This window comes from Fundulus heteroclitus, chromosome 21 (genome assembly GCF_011125445.2).
Source record: "Fundulus heteroclitus isolate FHET01 chromosome 21, MU-UCD_Fhet_4.1, whole genome shotgun sequence".
Taxonomy (NCBI): Eukaryota; Metazoa; Chordata; class Actinopteri; order Cyprinodontiformes; family Fundulidae; genus Fundulus; species Fundulus heteroclitus.
In genome coordinates this window covers 39,980,672-39,999,010 of record NC_046381.1, presented here as the reverse complement: position 1 = coordinate 39,999,010, position 18,339 = coordinate 39,980,672, and the positions used below count along the sequence as shown (strand labels likewise).

The following is an 18,339-nucleotide window of genomic DNA, read 5'->3' as shown; positions in this document are numbered from 1 at the left end:
ATGTTCTAAAAATATCAAGTACTTAGAAAGTCATGTGCTGAAATATTTAGCATTTTATTTAAACGTATGTATAATATTAACATAAAATATTTCAGCACCTAATTTCCTAGTAGTTGATAGTGTTAGTACATCCACTGACTGTAGAGTTACCTGTGAAACGTTTTCACTCAGCCAGAAAACTGCTTGTTGTTGCAACCAAATCCTGTGGGATTCTGTGAGAGTAGGGAGGAGCAAGATGGCGGCCAGTGACTTCAGTTTATTATATAGCTCAGTGGTTTTAACGGGTCTAAAGGTTCTGGTTCCTGAAACTAAACTCACCAGTTTTCATGTTAAATATAATTGATTAAGTTAAACTGATACTGGCGACAAAGGTTCTGATCAGGTTCTGGCTGTTGGACCATCCGGACCACGTCGGGTCGCCCTGTAAACCCGGTTCTGTAGAAATGACACCAGAATCGGACCATTCAGAACATTTTTAATCAGCATCACTCTGAACAGCAGAATCCCTGCAAGCCTTAGAAAATTCAGCACCGGTGTCAGAACCGGAGGCGGTTCTACCGAGACGGGGAGAAGAACCTGAAGCTTAAAGGGCCGGGCCGGGCCTCCCGGTTCTGTTCGCTGACCCGACCCGGCGCAGCACCGTTGACGTGATTCTCCAGAACCAGTGAGGAGCTAGAAGACAGGAAGTTGGTCTTTGTTCTATGTACAGGTGAGTTCAGCACCGCGGGTCCGACGGGCCGGCGCCGCTCGGCTCCAGCTTGTAATAAATAACAGAAACGGGCCGGAGCGGCGTTCGGACCTCGGAGAGCACCAGAGACGGAACCGTTGCTGGAGAACCTCTGAGAAATGGGCCGGTCCGTTAACGGGCGGTTCTGTTGGGAACCCGAGGCGCAGCAGGGAGCGGGTCACCCTCCACGGCCAGAACCTCCTGGTCCAACAGAACATTTAGAGGAGAAAACGGGTCAGTTATTGGTTTCACAGTCCATTACTGCAGAACCTTGGTTCTGGTCCACTCCAGAACCCGGGTCCACATCAGGTTCACCGGGCTTTAAAACAGCTAAACAATCCTTCCTCATACTGCTGCTACGGTACCGCTAGGTCCGATCCCAAACCGGGTCAGAACCAAACAATGGTGTGCCAGTACAACACCTGGGTTCTTTCAGTTCTGGCTCGTTATCGGACCGGACCGAACCGGGTCACATCAGCAGCAGACGTTACATAGTTTGTTATAAAACTCAGAACCAGCTGGTCCAATTGGTCCGGTTCCACTTCCCATCCGACACCAGAACGAACCGGACCCACCTTCTCCAGAACCGAATCATGATTTCACAACACAGAAAACACCAGGAGGTCCAATCAGCACAAAGAGACCCGGTTCTAAACCGACCCGGTTCAAGGGAGCCACTGAGGGATTCTGGGAAAACTGTACAGACAGGAGCACCAACAGAACATCCGGAGAAGTCCAGACGGGTCGGGTTGTGTTCTGGTTCTTTAGAACCGTCAACATTTAGCACCTGAAGCTGCAGAATCAGAACCAGAACCCGGTCCAGCTTGGTTTGCTGGTGGGGAAGAACCTGAGCACGTTTCCGGTGTTCAGTCTGCGGTTCTGACCCGTTCGTTTGGCAGTGTTGGGTCCGTTGGGCCGAACCGGGCCGGTCCGGTCCGTGTGCCGCTGGTGGAGGAGTTTTGGTCCCTGAAGCCTCCGACTGTCGGCACCTTCTGGGTCTCGTCTCCGGTTCCTGTGCCGATGATTCCCGACCCGAGACGAGACCCAGAAGGATCCAGAACCTCCCGACAGAACCGGAGCGTTTGACAGAAGTTAAAACGAAAAAAAAAAAAAATCCTACAGAGCAAAAAAACAAGCATCAGCCCAGAGTCCCCACGGTTCTGTTGGGTCTGGGTTTAAGGCCTCGGTGGCGCCGACCCGGTTCAGGCGGTCCGGTTCAGGCGATCTCCATCTCCCGCTCGATCCCCACGTACTTCAGGGCGTCGGCCTGGCTGTACCTGCAGAACCAGAACCAGAACCGTTAGCTTCTGACCAACCGTCTCCATAGCTTCTCCTGATAAAACCTCTGGAGAACAGAGAACGTTTGGACCTCCAGAACCAGGTCAGAACCCAACATGAGGAGAATTTTTTTTTTTTTTAGATATAAAAAACAAACAAGAAGCTGGTTTTGTCCCAGAAAGGGTTCTGGTTCCTGAGCCGGTCCATTTCACAGAGGCTTAAACTCTCTGGTTCTCCTAGCGTACGCTAACTGGTACCGGGCCTGGGTCAGAACACTGAGCTATATTATACACTGGAGTGCTAATCACCGTCTGTTAGAACGAGTCGCTTTGAAGCCACCAGCCGCCATATTGGTACTCCCTATTTCCCCCCAGTAACTAGGGAATATGTGCGCTACAGCATCGAATAACAAGGATTTTCTCATGTTCTTTTAAAATGTCAAATGCCATATACTTTTATGTTATGTTCTAAAACTATCAAGTACTGAGAAAGTCATGTGCTGAAATATTTTGCATTTTTTTATATATGTATATTTATATTTAATATGAATAACATGTAAAATATTTCAGCACCTAATTTCCTAGTAGTTGATAGTGTTAGTACATCCACTGACTGTAGAATTACCTGTGAAACGTTTTCACTCAGCCAGAAAACTGCTTGTTGTTGCAACCAAATCCTGTGGGATTCTGTGAGAGTAGGGAGTAGCAAGATGGCGGCCAGTGACTTCAGTTTTTCAGCTAAATCAGCACTCCAGTGTATTATATAGCTCAGCGGGTCAGAACCGCAGAACTGTTTGGGTTTTTAGACTCTATAACGGCGGAAAACACGAGGTAATCTAAAGTTTATGGATCAACTAACGATTAATTGAACATTTTTCAGATTTTCTCAGGTTATTAAACTTAGACGTTTAGATTTAAACATGTAAAACAATAATCAGAGGTTTTAATCATTTAAAGACGGTAACTAAGTTAAAGGTTAAAGATAAACTACTGCTGAGAGAACAGGCTAGCTCTGCTTAAAGGCAGCAGCGCCCCCTGCAGGATGGAGGCTGAACTACATCACAGAGTGTCACGTCACAGGAAGGACTACCAGACCTTTGAACTAGAAGAGTCATTAGCAAGACTCTTTTCTTTAAGATCTCATTTTAAAATCTACATAAATGTAAGATAATGAAAGTAGAGCCACAGACTAAAATAACATTTTAGGTGCAGCTCACTGGAGGGTGGTGCTGGTTTTAGAACGAGCCTGAGGGCCCCTCATGTGGTTCCTGGGGGCCGCCTGATGCCCGCGGGCCGCATGTTGGTGACCTGCTCTAAGTTATCAGTTAATCTGGTGGAACAAATCCAATTAACCAATTAAGCACCAATGAATGGTGCAGAATGGACCGGCAGAGACTGAACAGCGTTATTATTCTGCATCCTCACATCCAGACTAAGGATGTGAAAACCAGCCGGTTCTGAGTTTCGGGTCAGAACCTGAAGGCGGTTAAAGGTCCGGATCTCATGTCCCATAAACCGACCTGTAGTCGAAGAACAGCTCCTCTCCAGTCTGGATGGCTCTCTTAGCGAAGATCCCGATCCGGTGATCCCCGTTGACCATCATCACTGCAGAGAACGGACCGAGTTAGACCAGAACCACCGACCCGACCCGCGTTAGACCAGAACCACCGACCCGACCCGCGTTAGACCAGAACCGCCGACTCGACCCGCGTTAGATCAGAACCACCGACCCGACCCGCGTTAAGCCCCGCGGTTCTGCTGCTCCTACCTTTTGCATAGCAGTTTGGGTTCACGGAGTGATTAGCGAAGCGGATCTTGTTGCCTTTCCTGGTGGCGTCGACCACAAAGTCTGCAGAGAGAGAGAAGATCAGCGTGGAGACGGACCAGAACCTGCAGAACCAGACCGGCCCGGTTCTGAGGGCTCCTCACCGTTGTTGAGGTTGAAGAGGAAGCTGCACATGTATTTATCGTAGACCTTCCCCCTGCGGTCCGCTTCGTCCTGAGAGATTATCTGCAGGGAAACAGAACCTGGAGTCTCAGTTCTGCCGGGTTTGGACCCGACCGCCCCGGTTCTCCAGGCAGCAGCAGAACCCCGGCGGCCCGGTTCTTACCTCTCCACAGTACTCCGAGATGAACTCGTTCTTCTGGACCGGCTCCTTGATGAAGATGCCCCACCCGGCCACGTCGGACGGCGCCAGCAGCAGGTGCTGAAACCCAAACGCTCGTCTCAGCTTTGCTCAAAGGCACCGGTCGGTTCGGCGGCGCCAGAACCGGACCTTACCTTCTTGGCTCCCCTCTGGATGGAGCAGTTCTTGCAGGACACGTTCTTGCTGTCCCAGTGGTCGGCGGCGCCGCAGGTCAGGCACAGGTCCGGGTCGCACTCCCTCACCGCCAGGTAGCAGGGGCACTGCTTGGTGTTGCACTGGGCTTTGCACCGACAACCCGGGAAGCGGTTCTGACCTGCAGAGGGCGGAGCTTTAGGACCCAGACAGGATGTGGGGGGGGCAGCAGAGCGGGGGGGTTCTTACACTCGGAGCTGCACTGGCAGAACTTCTCACAGAAGTTCTGGGCGGTGACGCAGGGGCAGGACGAGTCGCAGGGCTGCCGGGGGTGGTCACATGGTTGGTAGTTGTACACGTGATTGGACGAGCCGTCTACAGGGACAGAACAGGGTCAGCTGCCAGAACCGGGCTCATCAGAACCGGGCTCATCAGAACCGGTACCTTTCTTCAGCTGGATCTTCCTGCAGTGGGTCGCCCACAGACGGTGCTTCCTCTTCTTCTTCCTGGGGGGCGTGTCCTCGTCCTCCGCCGGCGCCCGGGCGATGATGGCCGACTCCTTCACTCTGAACTCGTACACCTGAGCGCCGCGGCAGACAGAGACGGGTCAGAACCGGTGCGTGTCCCCCGCCCCGGCCGGCCCGGCTCGGTCTGGGCTCACCTGTCTGCAGGTCTTGGTGCCGATGAGCCGGGCGATGGCGCAGAAGTTGTCGTAGTACGTGCCGATCAGAACCCGGAAGAGGGACGCCTCGGCGCCGCTCCAGTCCGCGGCGTCGGCCTCGCAGCTCAGCTTCATCTTCACCGGAGTCTGACAGCGAGAGTTTCCCTCTGCAGAGACGCCAGAACCCGACGTTCAGAAGGACGACGGCGCCCGAACGCACCACAGAACGCTGTAGGTACCAGATCTGCTCGGGTCTGGCGCCTCCTGATGACGTCACTTTATGGCAACGCCACTCAAACAAACTACATAGAGCCCACGGTCTGCATTTGTTACAAATCAATTTTATTTAGTTAATTTAGCGGTTTCTTTTTTCTCAAAAGCTTGAACAAATATTCAAGCCATTTTACAAAAAAAAAAAAAAAAAAAAAATCAACAAATATTTGACAATTGCGTACCGCGCACGTGATGTCACCGTCTCAAGAGCAACGCCCCTTTTGCCGCTTAGGTAGGACATACAGGAGAGAACGCAGGGATAACGGATATGACCGACTTTACAGCCGTTAAACTTTCCCAAGACGATGTCCCAGGCACACGGTTTACTGGCCGCACTGTCGAAGAACACACCAACCTTCAGCTCAAACGATGGCTTGAGGTTCGAGGGCTTAAAAAGACTGGAAAACTGGCCGAGTTGATGAACGGTAAGCTTTGTTTATTTTTTCCTGCGCGGCGATCATGGCGTCGTCGGCCATTTTTGTTTTTTTTTGTTGTTGTTTGCAATCACCGTCCAGGAATGGGTATATGTTTAATGTTTGTCTCATTTGAAATGTTTTTGAGTAAGCTATCCTGGTAGCAGGCTATCATGTTAGCGCCTGCTACCATGATAGCCTATATGCTGTCATGGTAGCAGGCGCTACTTTATTAACATGTCGGCCACCAAAATACTCTTACCTTGACTTGATGTCGCTGGAATTGGGTCAGGATGTTCTTCGGTTGGGCCCTTTCCTCCGACAAAATGCTTGCTACATATGTACTTGAATTTGGTAACTTTTTCCGGGTTGAACTGTTGTGTAGGCCGACCGCCCCGGTCCCAGCGCACACATTTCTCCTTGGCAGTCTTGAAGAAAACATCCTTCATATGCGGCCGATCAGCGTACCTCCAGTCGCTGTTGCACGTTCCATAGCAACAATGTTTAAAAACCATGATTTTAGATTTGGAAAAAGCAGTCGTTTACCGAGTAAAACCTAGGCTAACGCACGTCTCTTTTACAGCAAAACAACGGCGGCTTTCCGGAGTTTGCCCCACTGCGTACCACGTGATGTGACGTCATCGTGACGTTGTGTTTCTAAAAATAGCTCGCGCGCGGTACCGCATTGGCTCAATGTTTGGAAGAATATTGTTAACAAAAACGGAAGGGCTAGCCAGACTAATTTATCCAGCATATATCTTAAATGTACCAAATACCACAATAAAAAAATAATTAAATTCATCACAATTTCATCTGGAATAATAAAAAAACATGTGATCAGAAAGAACAACATCAGTACAAAAAGGAGGAATGAACGTTATTGATTTTAGATGAATGCTGTTATAAAATTAAATTTGGCTGCTGACTTTTATTAAAAATGAAATGAGTTTATGGTTTAGTTTCCCTTGACAACTTAAAAAAAAAAAAAAAAATTGGAGGAATTAAATTTCTGTAAGGTTGTAACTTTGATCCTGCAAAATTACCGATTAAATTGTCAGACTACCACACAAGTATTCTAGAATGATGTTAAAAGTTTTCACGCCTCGACTAATTTACAGGAAAATAACCGTAAATTAACTAAATTAAATTGATTTGTAACAAATGGAGGCGTAATGTAGTTTGTTTGAGTGGCGTTGCCATATGATGATGTCATCAGGAAGCGCCTGAGCCGATCTGGTACCTACACGGGGTCAGAGGTTGTGTACCTGAGCTGCTGTTGGTCTCGTCCTTCTCGTTGTCCCTCTCGTCGTCCTTGCTGCCTTCGCTGTCCGTGTCTTTGGTCTCTGACGACACGGTGGGCGTACCGGGTCGGCTGCTGCCGTTGCTGTTGGGCTGCCGGCCGCGGCGCCGACCCGCCGGCCGCTTGGACGGCGTCTTGGCGCGCTCGCCGGCCGCGCCTGCGGGACACTCCTTCTCCACGCCGTCCTGAAAGCAGAGCGGTCCTTTAGCCCGGCCCGGTTCCTCCGGAGAACCCGTGTCTCCTGGGAGCAGAACTCACCGGTACCAGCGACATGTAGCAGTCCAGGCTGCACGGCGAGCTGTTCACCAGGTTCTCCAGGTTCTTGCGCTTGTAGGTGTTTGGAGTGGCGTGGAACGCTGGAAAGAGACCCAGAAATGTTTCAGGGAGAGAAATGGAGACAAACATGAAGGCCTGGAACTGGACCGGAATCAGAACCAGAACCAGAACCGAAGCCTGGAGGGAGGAACCACTCTGACATCAAAGATGAGGTTAAAGTTCCTCTGAACTTTATTCTGATGCGTTTTTGTCCTTCATGATTAAGGCTAAGTCCAGTACTGGAAAATCAGATTTTTTTATGGTTCATTAAATGCATCACAGTAAACTGCGTATCATCTATCAGAATCAGAAATACTTTAATAATCCCAGCGGGAAATTATTTAAAATTATATCTAGGATGAGTCGATACGATTCTCTATAACTCAGCTTGATTTGACTCCAATATCGATATTCATTACTCTTAAATTAATGCTCAAAGTCATTTAATCACCAAAATCAACCAAATATTAAATATTTCAATTTATTGAACTCTGATACATTAACAGGAAAATAAAGTTAATTTGGTTTAATGCATTTATCACAGAAACCATAAATGAGCCAAACGTCTGATTTTAGGGACGAAGGAGCTTCTAAAATCCTGTCAGCCGTTCCGTAAATTCTCTTCTTCACTGAAGAGTGACGGCTGTATTGATGCCCCCTAGGGGTTGGGAGGTATATTGATATTAAATAGTTTTTAAAAACATCAATATGAATCTGTTTGGTGATTTTTATGCCCAGCCCTAGTCATGATACAACCAAACAGAACAGCACCAGAACCGACCCCGGTTGGATCGGATCTCTACTCTAACGGGTCGTGGGCGTCGGGCCGGCGTGAACTCACGGTGGAGGAAACAGTCGTATTTGAAGCAGCGTCTGCAGAACAGGGTGTGGAAGGAGTGCAGGCTCTGCTCCCGCTGCACGGACCGGGCGTTCGGACCGTCGATGTTGGGCGTGCACTCGGGCGGCAGAGCGCCGGGCAGCTGCTGCTCGGTCAGCTCCTTATACCTGCAATATGGAGACGGGCGCGTCAAAGCTGCCGGAGGCCCCGATGAAGCTCAGAGACACATCAGGGCCTAATTTGTAATAAATAAATATATTTACTTTAAAAATATGAATAACTGAGGCTTATTTAATTTAAATTAAAATGTATTATGAAGTCAGTCTATGTGTATAAAACAAAAGTTTACTACAAAACAAAAGTTTTGGTTGTAATTTAAGGACCATTTTTACAATGAGGGTAAAAAACATAACTTAATAAATTCTACATAGTATTTATAAAAACTATGTAATTAAAGCTTTTAATTTCACAAAAAAAAACAATAAAATAGAATTACTGAAAACGTTTTTTTTGCTGAATTTAATCTTAAAATTGTTCTCTATAAACAAGTACAAATACTACAAAATAACCTAAAACTGTGGTTGAGCTTATTTTATCTTTACTGTATGAAATGTTTTCTCTGAGGTCGGTTTAGTCGACCCAGACGGGTCAGAACCAGACGGGTCAGAACCAGGCGGACACTAACTTCTCCTTCAGCTCCTCGGTGGAACCCTTGTCGGGGAACATGGAGGAAATGGCTTCAAAAATCTTGTCTGAGGGAAACTTCTTGCTGCCGTCGGTGCTGCTGCGGCCTGGAGACGACAAACAGAACCAAACAAACAGAACCGGGCCGTCAGGGAGCAGAACTTGTTTCTACTGAACCGTTGCTTATTGGGGAGAGAAGCTAGACGCCAACATCCAGACTTTAACGGACCTGAGAGACGTGTCAGAATAATCAGAACAACCAGAACCCGTCTAGTATCTAAAGCAGATATCAGAACCCGGATCAACAGAACCGCTGCAGAACTGAGTATCTGAAGAACCGCTTATGAAACACGGATCGGACATTAAGGTTCTGGATGTTACGGACTGAACGTGTTTCTAAGGAAAGTTCTGTTGCTAAGCTGGAAAAACCCAAACGTGGTTTTGGTACCGACAGGAAAACAAACCTTCATCTGAACCAGAACCCTAAAAGCTGGAGGATTGTGTAGAACCGGACCAGAACCTGCTGTGGACTCGCCTTCGTTGTTGACGTGTCGGTCCTTTGCGTCCTCAGCGCGCTCCTTGCTCTCCGCCTCCATCTTCTCCACCTTGAAGGCGTGCTCTTCCTCGTCCTCCTCGTCTTCATCGTCGCTGTACTGGACCATGGAGTTGACCAGCTCCACGAAGATCTCGTCGTTGATGAAGCCGCATTCTGGAAAACACGACCCGCGGGTCAGCCTCGCCGACCAGAACCTCTAGTTTCATGTCTTTATGAAAGAACTCCGTCTCGCCCTAAAAGCTAATTTGTTGGAACATTTTCAGACAAAACGCTGCATGAACTTCTGCTTCTGATTATTAATCGAGTGATCGGATAAAAAAAACTGACAATCTGCAGATGTTTCACATAGTTATTTATTTTAAGAGTAATGAAAATAAGGGGAAAATGCTAATTAGCAAATAATGTAATTCCTTTTTTGAAGAACGAGGATAAATCTGCAACTAAAAAGTTCAACCTTCCTGGTTAATGTATTAAATCAGCTGTCTCTGGTGAAAATGGTTACAGACATAAAATGCATAAAGTTTCATTTGTGTATTATACTTTTTTATTTTCTTTTACATAAAAATCTATATTATTCTATTCATATAAAATAATGATAGTAAAAACGTAGAAGCGTGGATGTGACGTCACTATAAACGGCTCGGCGTGAAGAATCTGAGGCTCCTGTAGCCTCTGCACCACCAGGTGCATTGTGGGAAACGTAGGACTTTGCTACAGGAAATAGCCGACAGACCAGAGAGAGAGAGCGCTCAGGGTCAGGACATATCTTTATCTGCCTCGCTAAATATTTCTGCCTTCTGTAAACGGACCAGTTTCTGAGGACGGCTGCATTAATATGAGGACGATCACGTCTGTTTAAACTGGACTATTATAAACATTAACGCTCCATGCAGCATGATGTGAACAAATAAACACCTCTAAGGTCATTTTCATGTCCTACAGAAATACTGTTGGAAACTAAAATCCTCCTTCCTGAGTCCATCTATGGAAACAGATTTCTGCTGCTAGATAAACGCCAGAATGGATCAGAACCAGATTCTAAATGTAATAAAATTAAAACTGGATGAAGTCACTCTGGCAGATTTAGTTAAGAAGTAGGAAGGAAGAAAGGCAGCATTCAGATTATAAACATGGATAAATTGATACGATAGAAACGTGAAGAGAGACAGAAGACGGATAAATGAGATAAATTAAATGGCTGCTCCTTTAAAGCTGCATTCTAAGGTGAGGAAATAACTTCCATGGATCTTAGATGTGATTGGCTCCTCTTAGCACCGCTGCAGCCAATCAGATCGTGCGGCCGGCTCACCTCTGTCTCCGTGGACCTTGCCGTCGTAGTTCTTGATGAGTTCCTCTATGAAGGTGCCGTCCTGGTCCAGGATCTCGTCTCCCATGTAGGGGATGTTGTGCAGCACCGTCTCGTCCTCCACCTGCAGCCAAACCACAGAGACACGACTCAGAACCTGGCAGCGGACCCGGCTCGGCCCGGCCCGGTCCGGGGCTACCCACCATGAAGTTCTGCTGCAGAGGAGACCAGGAGTACATGACGGGGACCGAGGCCACGGCGTTCAGCGTCTTCAGGGGGATCACCTGCCGGGGGAACTCGGAGAACCCGCTCTCCACGGTGCACTGGGGGAGAAACACGGGTCAGGACACCCGATCAGAACCCAGAGAGGTTCTGGAAGGGCTGCTCACCTCTCTGGTACCGCGCAGCGAGCTGACGGACGTCATGATGTGGATGGGCTGGATGCGCCGGGTCCTCCACTCCTGGTTCAGGATGTCTGTCCGCTCCAGGATCTTCTGCCGGTTGGAGTTGAACATGCTCTGGAACGGGAACCGTTGGTTAGTGAGGTCACCGGGCCGCCGGGTTCTGGACGGTTCTACGGGCCGCGGACCCACCTTGACCTCGTCGGCCCGCCTGAAGCGCTTCTGCTGCCGCAGCTTCATGTACTCAGACTTGACCCTCCTCTTCCAGCAGGCGGGGCCTTTGTCCGAACGCTTCCCTGTCAGCACCATGGTCGCCCTGCAGACGCACAGAACCCATGAGATCTGGACCCACGACGTCTGGACCGGTTCTACTGATACGTCACACCAGGTGTCATCTTAACGCCTACAGGTAAAACCCCGTGTGGCATTAAGAGTCCAGGAAAAACGGTGGGAGTTTTCAGATTGACTGGTTCTGCTGGAGGTTCTCCTCCCTGTTAAAGGGGAGTTTTCCTCTCCACTGTCGCTTCATGCATGCTCAGTATGAGGGATTGCTGCAAAGCCATCAACAATGCAGACGACTGTCCACTGTGGCTCTACGCTCTTTCAGGAGGAGTGAATGCTGCTTGGAGAGACTTGATGCAACCTGCTGGGTTTCCTTAGAGAGGAAACTTTCTCACCAACCTGGAGGATCTGATGGAAGCTGACTTTGGAAAGAACCTTGATGATGACGTGATTCATGAATTGGTGCTATTTAAATAAAACTGAATTCAATTCAGTTTCAATGAACAGAATAAACCCAGCGGGTCTTTTGGTTCTGGATCAGCAGATTATTCTGGTTCTGACATCATAATTGTCTAAAGTCAGAAAGTCACTTTTATTCACATTTAAAAGATAAATCAGCATAAAGTCTGTTTCAGCAGCTTTGAAGCATCAAACTGACGAGTTTTGGGTTCATGGTGTCAGAACTTTGGTCCAGACGGCGGTTCACTTCTCAGACGTGTTACAGGAAGCGGTTCTGACTCTCCTGCAGGAAACCCACAGGCGGCGCCAGCGGCAGCCCGCTCTGACCCGGGTTCTGACGTCACACGTGTCATGGAGGCATGAAATGATGAGTGTACTGATCCGACCGCAGGTTCTGACGCTACAGGGTGAAAATCACTGCAGCCCGATCTGCCCAAACCAGAACCTTTGGGCTCCAGTGACCCGGATCAGAACCAGTGTGAATGTGACTCCAGTGGGAACAACTGAGGCGGGTTTGCTGTGACACTGGCGTCTCTTTCCATCCGTCACAGCGGCAGGAAGTGGCAGCCCTCAGCAAGATGGCCGACAGCCAGCGGTTCTATCCACTTCCTGCCCTCCAGACGTGTGTCTACTGTAGCTCTAGCTAGAACCGTTTGAGGCCCGGAGCTGTGGAACTACGCTCAGCCACAGGATAAAAGCAGCATGCTGAAATCTTTCCTTCATTTATCTGGAAGTTTCATGGAGACACGAGTTTTCATCTGAAAGACACACCTGTAGACAGGACACACCTGTCTACAGGTGTGTCCTGTCTAGATGCTAACAGCAGCACCTCTGATGACGTTATTAACTACACCTGTAATGTGAAAACAATAATAATAATATAAAGGTGTTAAGATGATGTGTTGCCCACTGAGGCTCTGCCTGTCAGAATGAATGAAGGCTGCAGACTTCTGACAGCCCATAATAAATGTTTACGCTGATTTATGCAGAATAATCTACTGCTTTACCTGTAAAGACCAGAAATCATGTTAAAACCGTCCTGAACCTTTAGTGTCTCTAAGGTTCACACCGCAGGTCCAACGCCAATTTAAGGTGGTCGTTCATATTATTAATAATAATTCTTCTTCTTATTATTATTATTAAATGAGATCCTCGTCGTTCTGTCTGAACGGTTCCAGACCGCAAAGCGACCCGCTTCTGCAGATAACAGGAGACGTCACACAGCAGTGCGCTGTTAACACAATTAATGGTGAATGTTATTGTTTCTAGAAGTGTTCAATAAAGTTTGGTTTTAAAAAAAAAAAAACGTGGATACCGGCCGTCATCTCTTTGTTATTATTAGAAAGCTGTTGAGCTGCAGGAGCTGACGATATTAAGTCCACATGGTAGTGAGACGAAGGTAAGAAGGAAGCAGCGTTGCTATTAACGGACTCTATGGAGCGCTACCTGCTGCTGTGATGATGTGTGATGAGAGACAGAAGACGGATAAAATACCACCTGACCAGATTATAAAAGGAGCACTAAATATTCTCCCCAGGTGTGTAATATCTCTCCTCCATGTCCACAGCTCTCTATCGTCTATCAGGAGGACAGAGTAGCTGGACTACACTGCCCTTTTTCTAACATTTTATATTGAATTAACTTACTAGGTTTATTGTTGCTAGCGCGCACTCCAGGCTGCCTTACATGAATGCACTTCTAGTTTAGACATTACAGTCAGGCAGTCTGGTAGACAGCTCAGGGGTCCTATCAGGTAGTGACACAGTGTACCGTAATGCTCCTAATATCCACTGAGCGGAGCGGCTTTGTTGCTAACCAGAGTCGTATTTACACATTTTAACAGATTATTGAGTGCAGTAGGGGAAATAAGTATTTGACCACTTGCTGGTTTTGCAAGTTTGCCCGCTTACAAAGAATGCAACAATCTATAATTTTAATCATATGTACATTCTGATAGTGGGAGACAGAATCCCAAAGAAAATTCCAGTTGATAACCATCTGATGAGGAAAAACAAGTATATGACCCCCTACCAAACAGCATGTTAATATTTTGTAGAACAGCCATTATTGGTCAGCACAGATGTCAAACGGTTTCTATAGTTGGTGACGAGGTTTGTGAACATTTCAGCAGGGATGCCGGCCCACTCCCCCCGCAGACAGCCTCCAAATCATTCAGGTTCCAGGGTTGTTGCCTGGCAACTCAAATTTTAAGCTCCCTCCAAAGATTTTTAATTGGATTCAGGTTCTGGAGACTGGCTAGGCCACTCCAGAACCTTGATGTGCTTCTTCTTCTTCAGCCACTCTTTTGTTGCTTTGGCGGTGTCCCCATCCTCCACCCATCTTCAGCTCTCCCACTGAGGGAAGGAGATGTTGGTCCATAATTCCACGATACATGGCGCCGTCCATCCTCCTCTGTCCCGTCCCCTTGGCTGAAACCCCCCCCCCCCACAGCATGATGTTGCCACCACCATGCTTGACGGTGGGGATGGTGTTCTTTGGGTTGTACTCTGTGTTCTGTGCCCTCCAAACACGACGAGTTGAGGCCAGTAGGGCTGAACGATTTTTGAAAATAATCTAATTGTGATCTTTTTTCTTAATATTGCGATTTAATGCAATCCCCCCCCCCCCAGTTTAATTCATCATGTCTTTTTAAACATATACAAACAACAAATCAATTTTTTTCCTCGCTGTGCAGATTAGGTGCTAAAAGACCCGCAGCATCTAAACTCAGAGCAGAAATTATTGCGTTCTGACTACAATATATTTCAACCAAAATTGCAATTTTGACTTTTCTCTACATTAACCACAAGCAACAAAAATGACCTCTAAATAAAGATGTTTGTAAACAAAGACTATTTAAAACAAGAACTTTTAATGTTTCTATTAATCAGAATATTATTCAAGAGAACAGCTTTTAATTTAATTGGACATCAATCCTTGTTGAACATAAAGTGCAACCAACAAGCAAGTCTATGTATTAAACTGATTGACCAGTACTTAATGCTATGTATGATTATATAAACTCTAAAACAAGTAATATAATTAGATTATCTCACTGCTGCAACTGTCTTCCCTTCCATGTGGAGGCAAACCCACTTTAAACATTTTACCAACACCTAATGGACGTGTTTAATTCACTAATTGTTACATAGCCAAATATTGCAGACTCTGCGATTTGGAAATTGCGTTTTTTTAAATCGCGATTATATTGAAAATGCGATTAATTGTTCAGCCCTAGAGGCCAGAAAGTTGTATTTTGGTCTCATCTGACCACATCACCTTCTTCCAGGCCTCTTCTCAGTCGTCCAGGTGGTGAATGGTGAACTTCATGCAGGCCTGTTCATGTTTCTTCTTGATCAGGGGGACCCTGCGTGCGCTGCAGGATTTCAATCCATGACGCTGTAGTGTGTTACCAACCGTTTATTTTGTAACTGTGGTCCCAGCTGCCTTCAGTTGATTCATCAGTTCCTCCCTTATGGTTTTGGGATGATTCCTCACTGTTCGCATGATCAGGGACACGCCACGAGGCGAGATCTTGTGTGGAGGTCCAGACCGAGGGAGGTTGGCGGTGGAGTGGTGCTTCTTCCATTTCCTGATAACTGTTGATCTTTTCTCTCCAAGTTGCTTTCTGATTCTCTTGTAGTCCATCCCAGCCTTGTGCAGATCAACAATCTTGTCCCTGATGTCCGTAGAAAGCTCTTTGGTCGTGCCCATGGTGGTGATGTTGGTTGTTTGGGTGTAGACAGGTGACTTTTATACAGGTAACGAGGTGAGGCAGGTGCATTTGATGTAGATAATTGGTTGGGATTGGGGTTGTGTCTTAAAGACAGACTAACAGACTTGTAGGAGCCAGAATACTTGTCCAGAGGGTCATATACTTGTTTTTCCTCATCAGATGGTTATCAATTTTTATAAATTCATATGATGTGAATTTCTGGAATTTTCTTTGGGATTCTGTCTCTCACTGTTAGAATGTACATATGATTAAAATGATAGATTGTTGCATTCTTTGTAAGTGGGCAAACCTGCAAAATCAGCAAGGGGGCAAATACTTATTTCCCCCACTGTACATTGTAGCACATAAAACTGGTCAGTAGTGATCATTTATAAGGCGCAGCATTAATTTCAGAGAAGATTTAAGGATTTAAAATACGCCTTATAGTCCGGAAAATACGGTACATTCAACATCATGTTTTAGCCGGTCATGTTTTTTTAACAAAAGGTCAGACCTTGTTTAATTTCTTCAGCAGGGATTGTTGTAAAGTCAGTGACTCTTTACAACGAGCTGGGTTAGAGAGAAAAGCAACAACTGGATCTAAACCATGGAAATAACATTTAACGTTTATTTTTAATGATTTTTCCCCATCTGATGACTCCAACCTGGCGTTAAGGTTCTGGTAAAGAACCAGCTGACTGAAATAAGCTGACTGACACGTTCTGACTGCCTTTCATCATATTCACTCGTCTAACCCGCCTCACACAGGACAACAGGTTCCCAGTGAAGAACGTAAGACTGGACCATTACACCGACCACCAGAGTCCGACTGGCCCATTAAATATCGGAGATCCAGGTTCACATCTGGGCCAACATCTGTTCTGAGTGACCCAATCATGTCCAGACGGCAATAAATACAGGCGCTGATGCTTTGAGCTCTGCTTCAGAGGTTCTACGTCCCTGAGATGCTCCCAGAGCTATAAGACAGAAATAAAATGGCTTTTTTTGCTACTAGTCTAAGAGATGAATATTTTTTTACATTTTCAGAAAAGGGTGGATATGTGTCAAAAAGTGAACAGCGTTTTTTAATTTGACATATTTTTGTGCATAAATAATATATTAATTTATCTCAGCTCTACTTTTGACTTGCTGTATGTGTATACTTAAACATAAAAATATTATTTTAAAATCCTCATGCTGCTTTTGTGCTTTTAGGTTAGATATACATATTTCCGGGAAATCTCTTCAGGATATTAACTTGTATTAAATGCAATTACTGTTATTTATGTTCAATAAGCCTCCATAAAACAGGGCGAAGCCCTTCAGATGATCTCCAAACAAAACCAGGAAGCTCCAGCTTGGTGATAACGTGCTTAGTGTCCCCTAAAATGTGCTTTCTTCTAATCACTCAACGCTTTAATAAGTTAAAACATAACGCGGTGAAGCCAAATAAAACATGTTTATCTCTACAGCTGAGCTCTACAATAAATTCATATTGTTTTCCTGGATAATTATTTATGACGAGTGAGAAACTGGCTCGAACACCCCGGGGAGCTAGCTAACAGTTGGCCGGTTAACAAAGCACCGGGAGCGACCCGGGCCGCTCCGCCCGCATCAAACACGGTGGGAACCGGGTCACCGGCGCTGACAGCTCCGCTCACCTGGTCGGCAGGCCCTGGCCTCATTCAACGCACCGATTCCGGCCAAACACGACAGGCGCCGGGGCAGCAGTCCTTTGTGTTGGAGCTTAGCCGAAGCGTTAGCTCCGCGGCTAGTTAGCCGTTAGCTCAGCGGGAGGTAGCGGCGCTGAGCGCGACTGCCGGCTTCACAGCACCGGCCGTCCGTTAACAACCACGGCTTCCGTTGGCGGGCCTCAGTCCGGGCCGTCGGCGCTACCGCTGCTGCGTGTCTCGGAGGACGCTGCTGTCATTTAACCGCGTCTTTTCTGAAAACGGGGAGCTTAAGCTCAATATTTCCGCCTCGACGCCAAGCAGGTTCAAACTCTTCGCCGTCTCGCACTCACCGCCCACTCCGGCTGCAGCAGCTTCAAGAGGCGCCAAACGGTTGGACCAATCACAGCAGCGCGTGTTCGCGTTTCACAGTGTGGTGTCCTGCGATAGGCCGAGCGGATTTACCGCGTATCCAATCAGCGTTTGAGATAAGACGGAGGCCCTGTTGCGGGGACATGCGGACAGGTTTCCTTTGTTCTCACATTTGTCAATGTAAAAAAATAAAAAATAAAACAAAAACTAAGCGGTTTGATAACTAGACAACTATAATTGCTTCATCAAGCCGCTGTTCATTTAAACCGTGTTCGTAAATTTTAACCCATCTGTTTTAAATTTCTATTGTTAACAGAAGGAAAGTAATTCTGTGGTTGTAAAAACTCATGGCGGCCTCTGAAATAGCAGCGCCGTTTCCTCCTCCTCCACCTGCTGCCCCCTGACAGCGCAGCTGGGAGCTCCAGCGGATTAAACAACGCCGCTTTCAGCAGGAAGCTCCGTTAATAAACGTTACACCGTTAAAAAACACCGTTAAATGATCCTGTTTCTACCCAACACGTCAGAACTCTGACGGTTCCAGCGGTTTGTTCTGGACTAGCAGCAAAAACAGAAACTGTCAGTAGGACAAGGGGTCGATAGGTTTATTAAGCCACACCCCTCCGGAATCCTATTGGTTTAAATCATGATGACGTGTGCATGCTGCATTCACTTTCTCATAGAAGTGCGCGTAAAATTAATACACACGGACATCTTTGTATTTCTTGTTTCTTTTGTATTTTAAGACTATTTTAGAAACGTCTAAATATCAATGTCAAGGTCAACGAGTGAAACAGTTCAATAAGTCAGTTAA

At 46.8% G+C, this 18,339-nt stretch overlaps 1 protein-coding gene across 2 annotated transcripts; it reads right to left on the bottom strand.

Moving 5' to 3' along the window:
* Nucleotides 1-458: 458 nt before the first annotated feature.
* Nucleotides 459-18,057, bottom strand: LOC118556200 (histone-lysine N-methyltransferase EZH2-like). 2 transcript variants are annotated; one of them, XM_036124967.1, is made up of 19 exons: nt 17,510-18,057; nt 11,223-11,346; nt 11,019-11,147; nt 10,833-10,952; nt 10,633-10,753; nt 9,303-9,476; nt 8,769-8,874; nt 8,087-8,250; nt 7,189-7,286; nt 6,896-7,115; nt 4,945-5,111; nt 4,728-4,863; nt 4,533-4,658; nt 4,286-4,464; nt 4,116-4,211; nt 3,934-4,015; nt 3,773-3,853; nt 3,525-3,609; nt 459-2,004 (listed from the first exon to the last, which is right to left on the bottom strand). In XM_036124967.1, exons 2-19 carry the CDS (start codon nt 11,337-11,339, stop codon nt 1,944-1,946), a joined length of 2,262 nt encoding a protein of 753 aa, XP_035980860.1. In that variant the 5' UTR covers nt 11,340-11,346; nt 17,510-18,057; the 3' UTR covers nt 459-1,943. The 2 variants fall into 2 exon arrangements, with proteins under 2 accessions (XP_035980860.1, XP_035980859.1); XM_036124966.1 differs by having other exon boundaries at nt 17,148-18,056.
* Between the last annotated feature and the right edge of the window lie 282 nt (nt 18,058-18,339).

What these genes read in the sequence shown, in the direction of transcription:
- LOC118556200 (XM_036124967.1), bottom strand. Translation starts at nt 11,339, where the DNA reads ATGGTGCTGACAGGGAAGCGTTCGGACAAAGGCCCCGCCTGCTGGAAG. An exon ending in CAAGGTCCACGGAGACAGAG is followed by an intron (nt 9,477 to 10,632) that starts GTGAGCCGGCCG and finishes CGTGTTTTCCAG; the next exon opens with AATGCGGCTTCATCAACGAC. An exon ending in CTGCCAGTGCAGCTCCGAGT is followed by an intron (nt 4,465 to 4,532) that starts GTAAGAACCCCC and finishes CGCCCTCTGCAG; the next exon opens with GTCAGAACCGCTTCCCGGGT.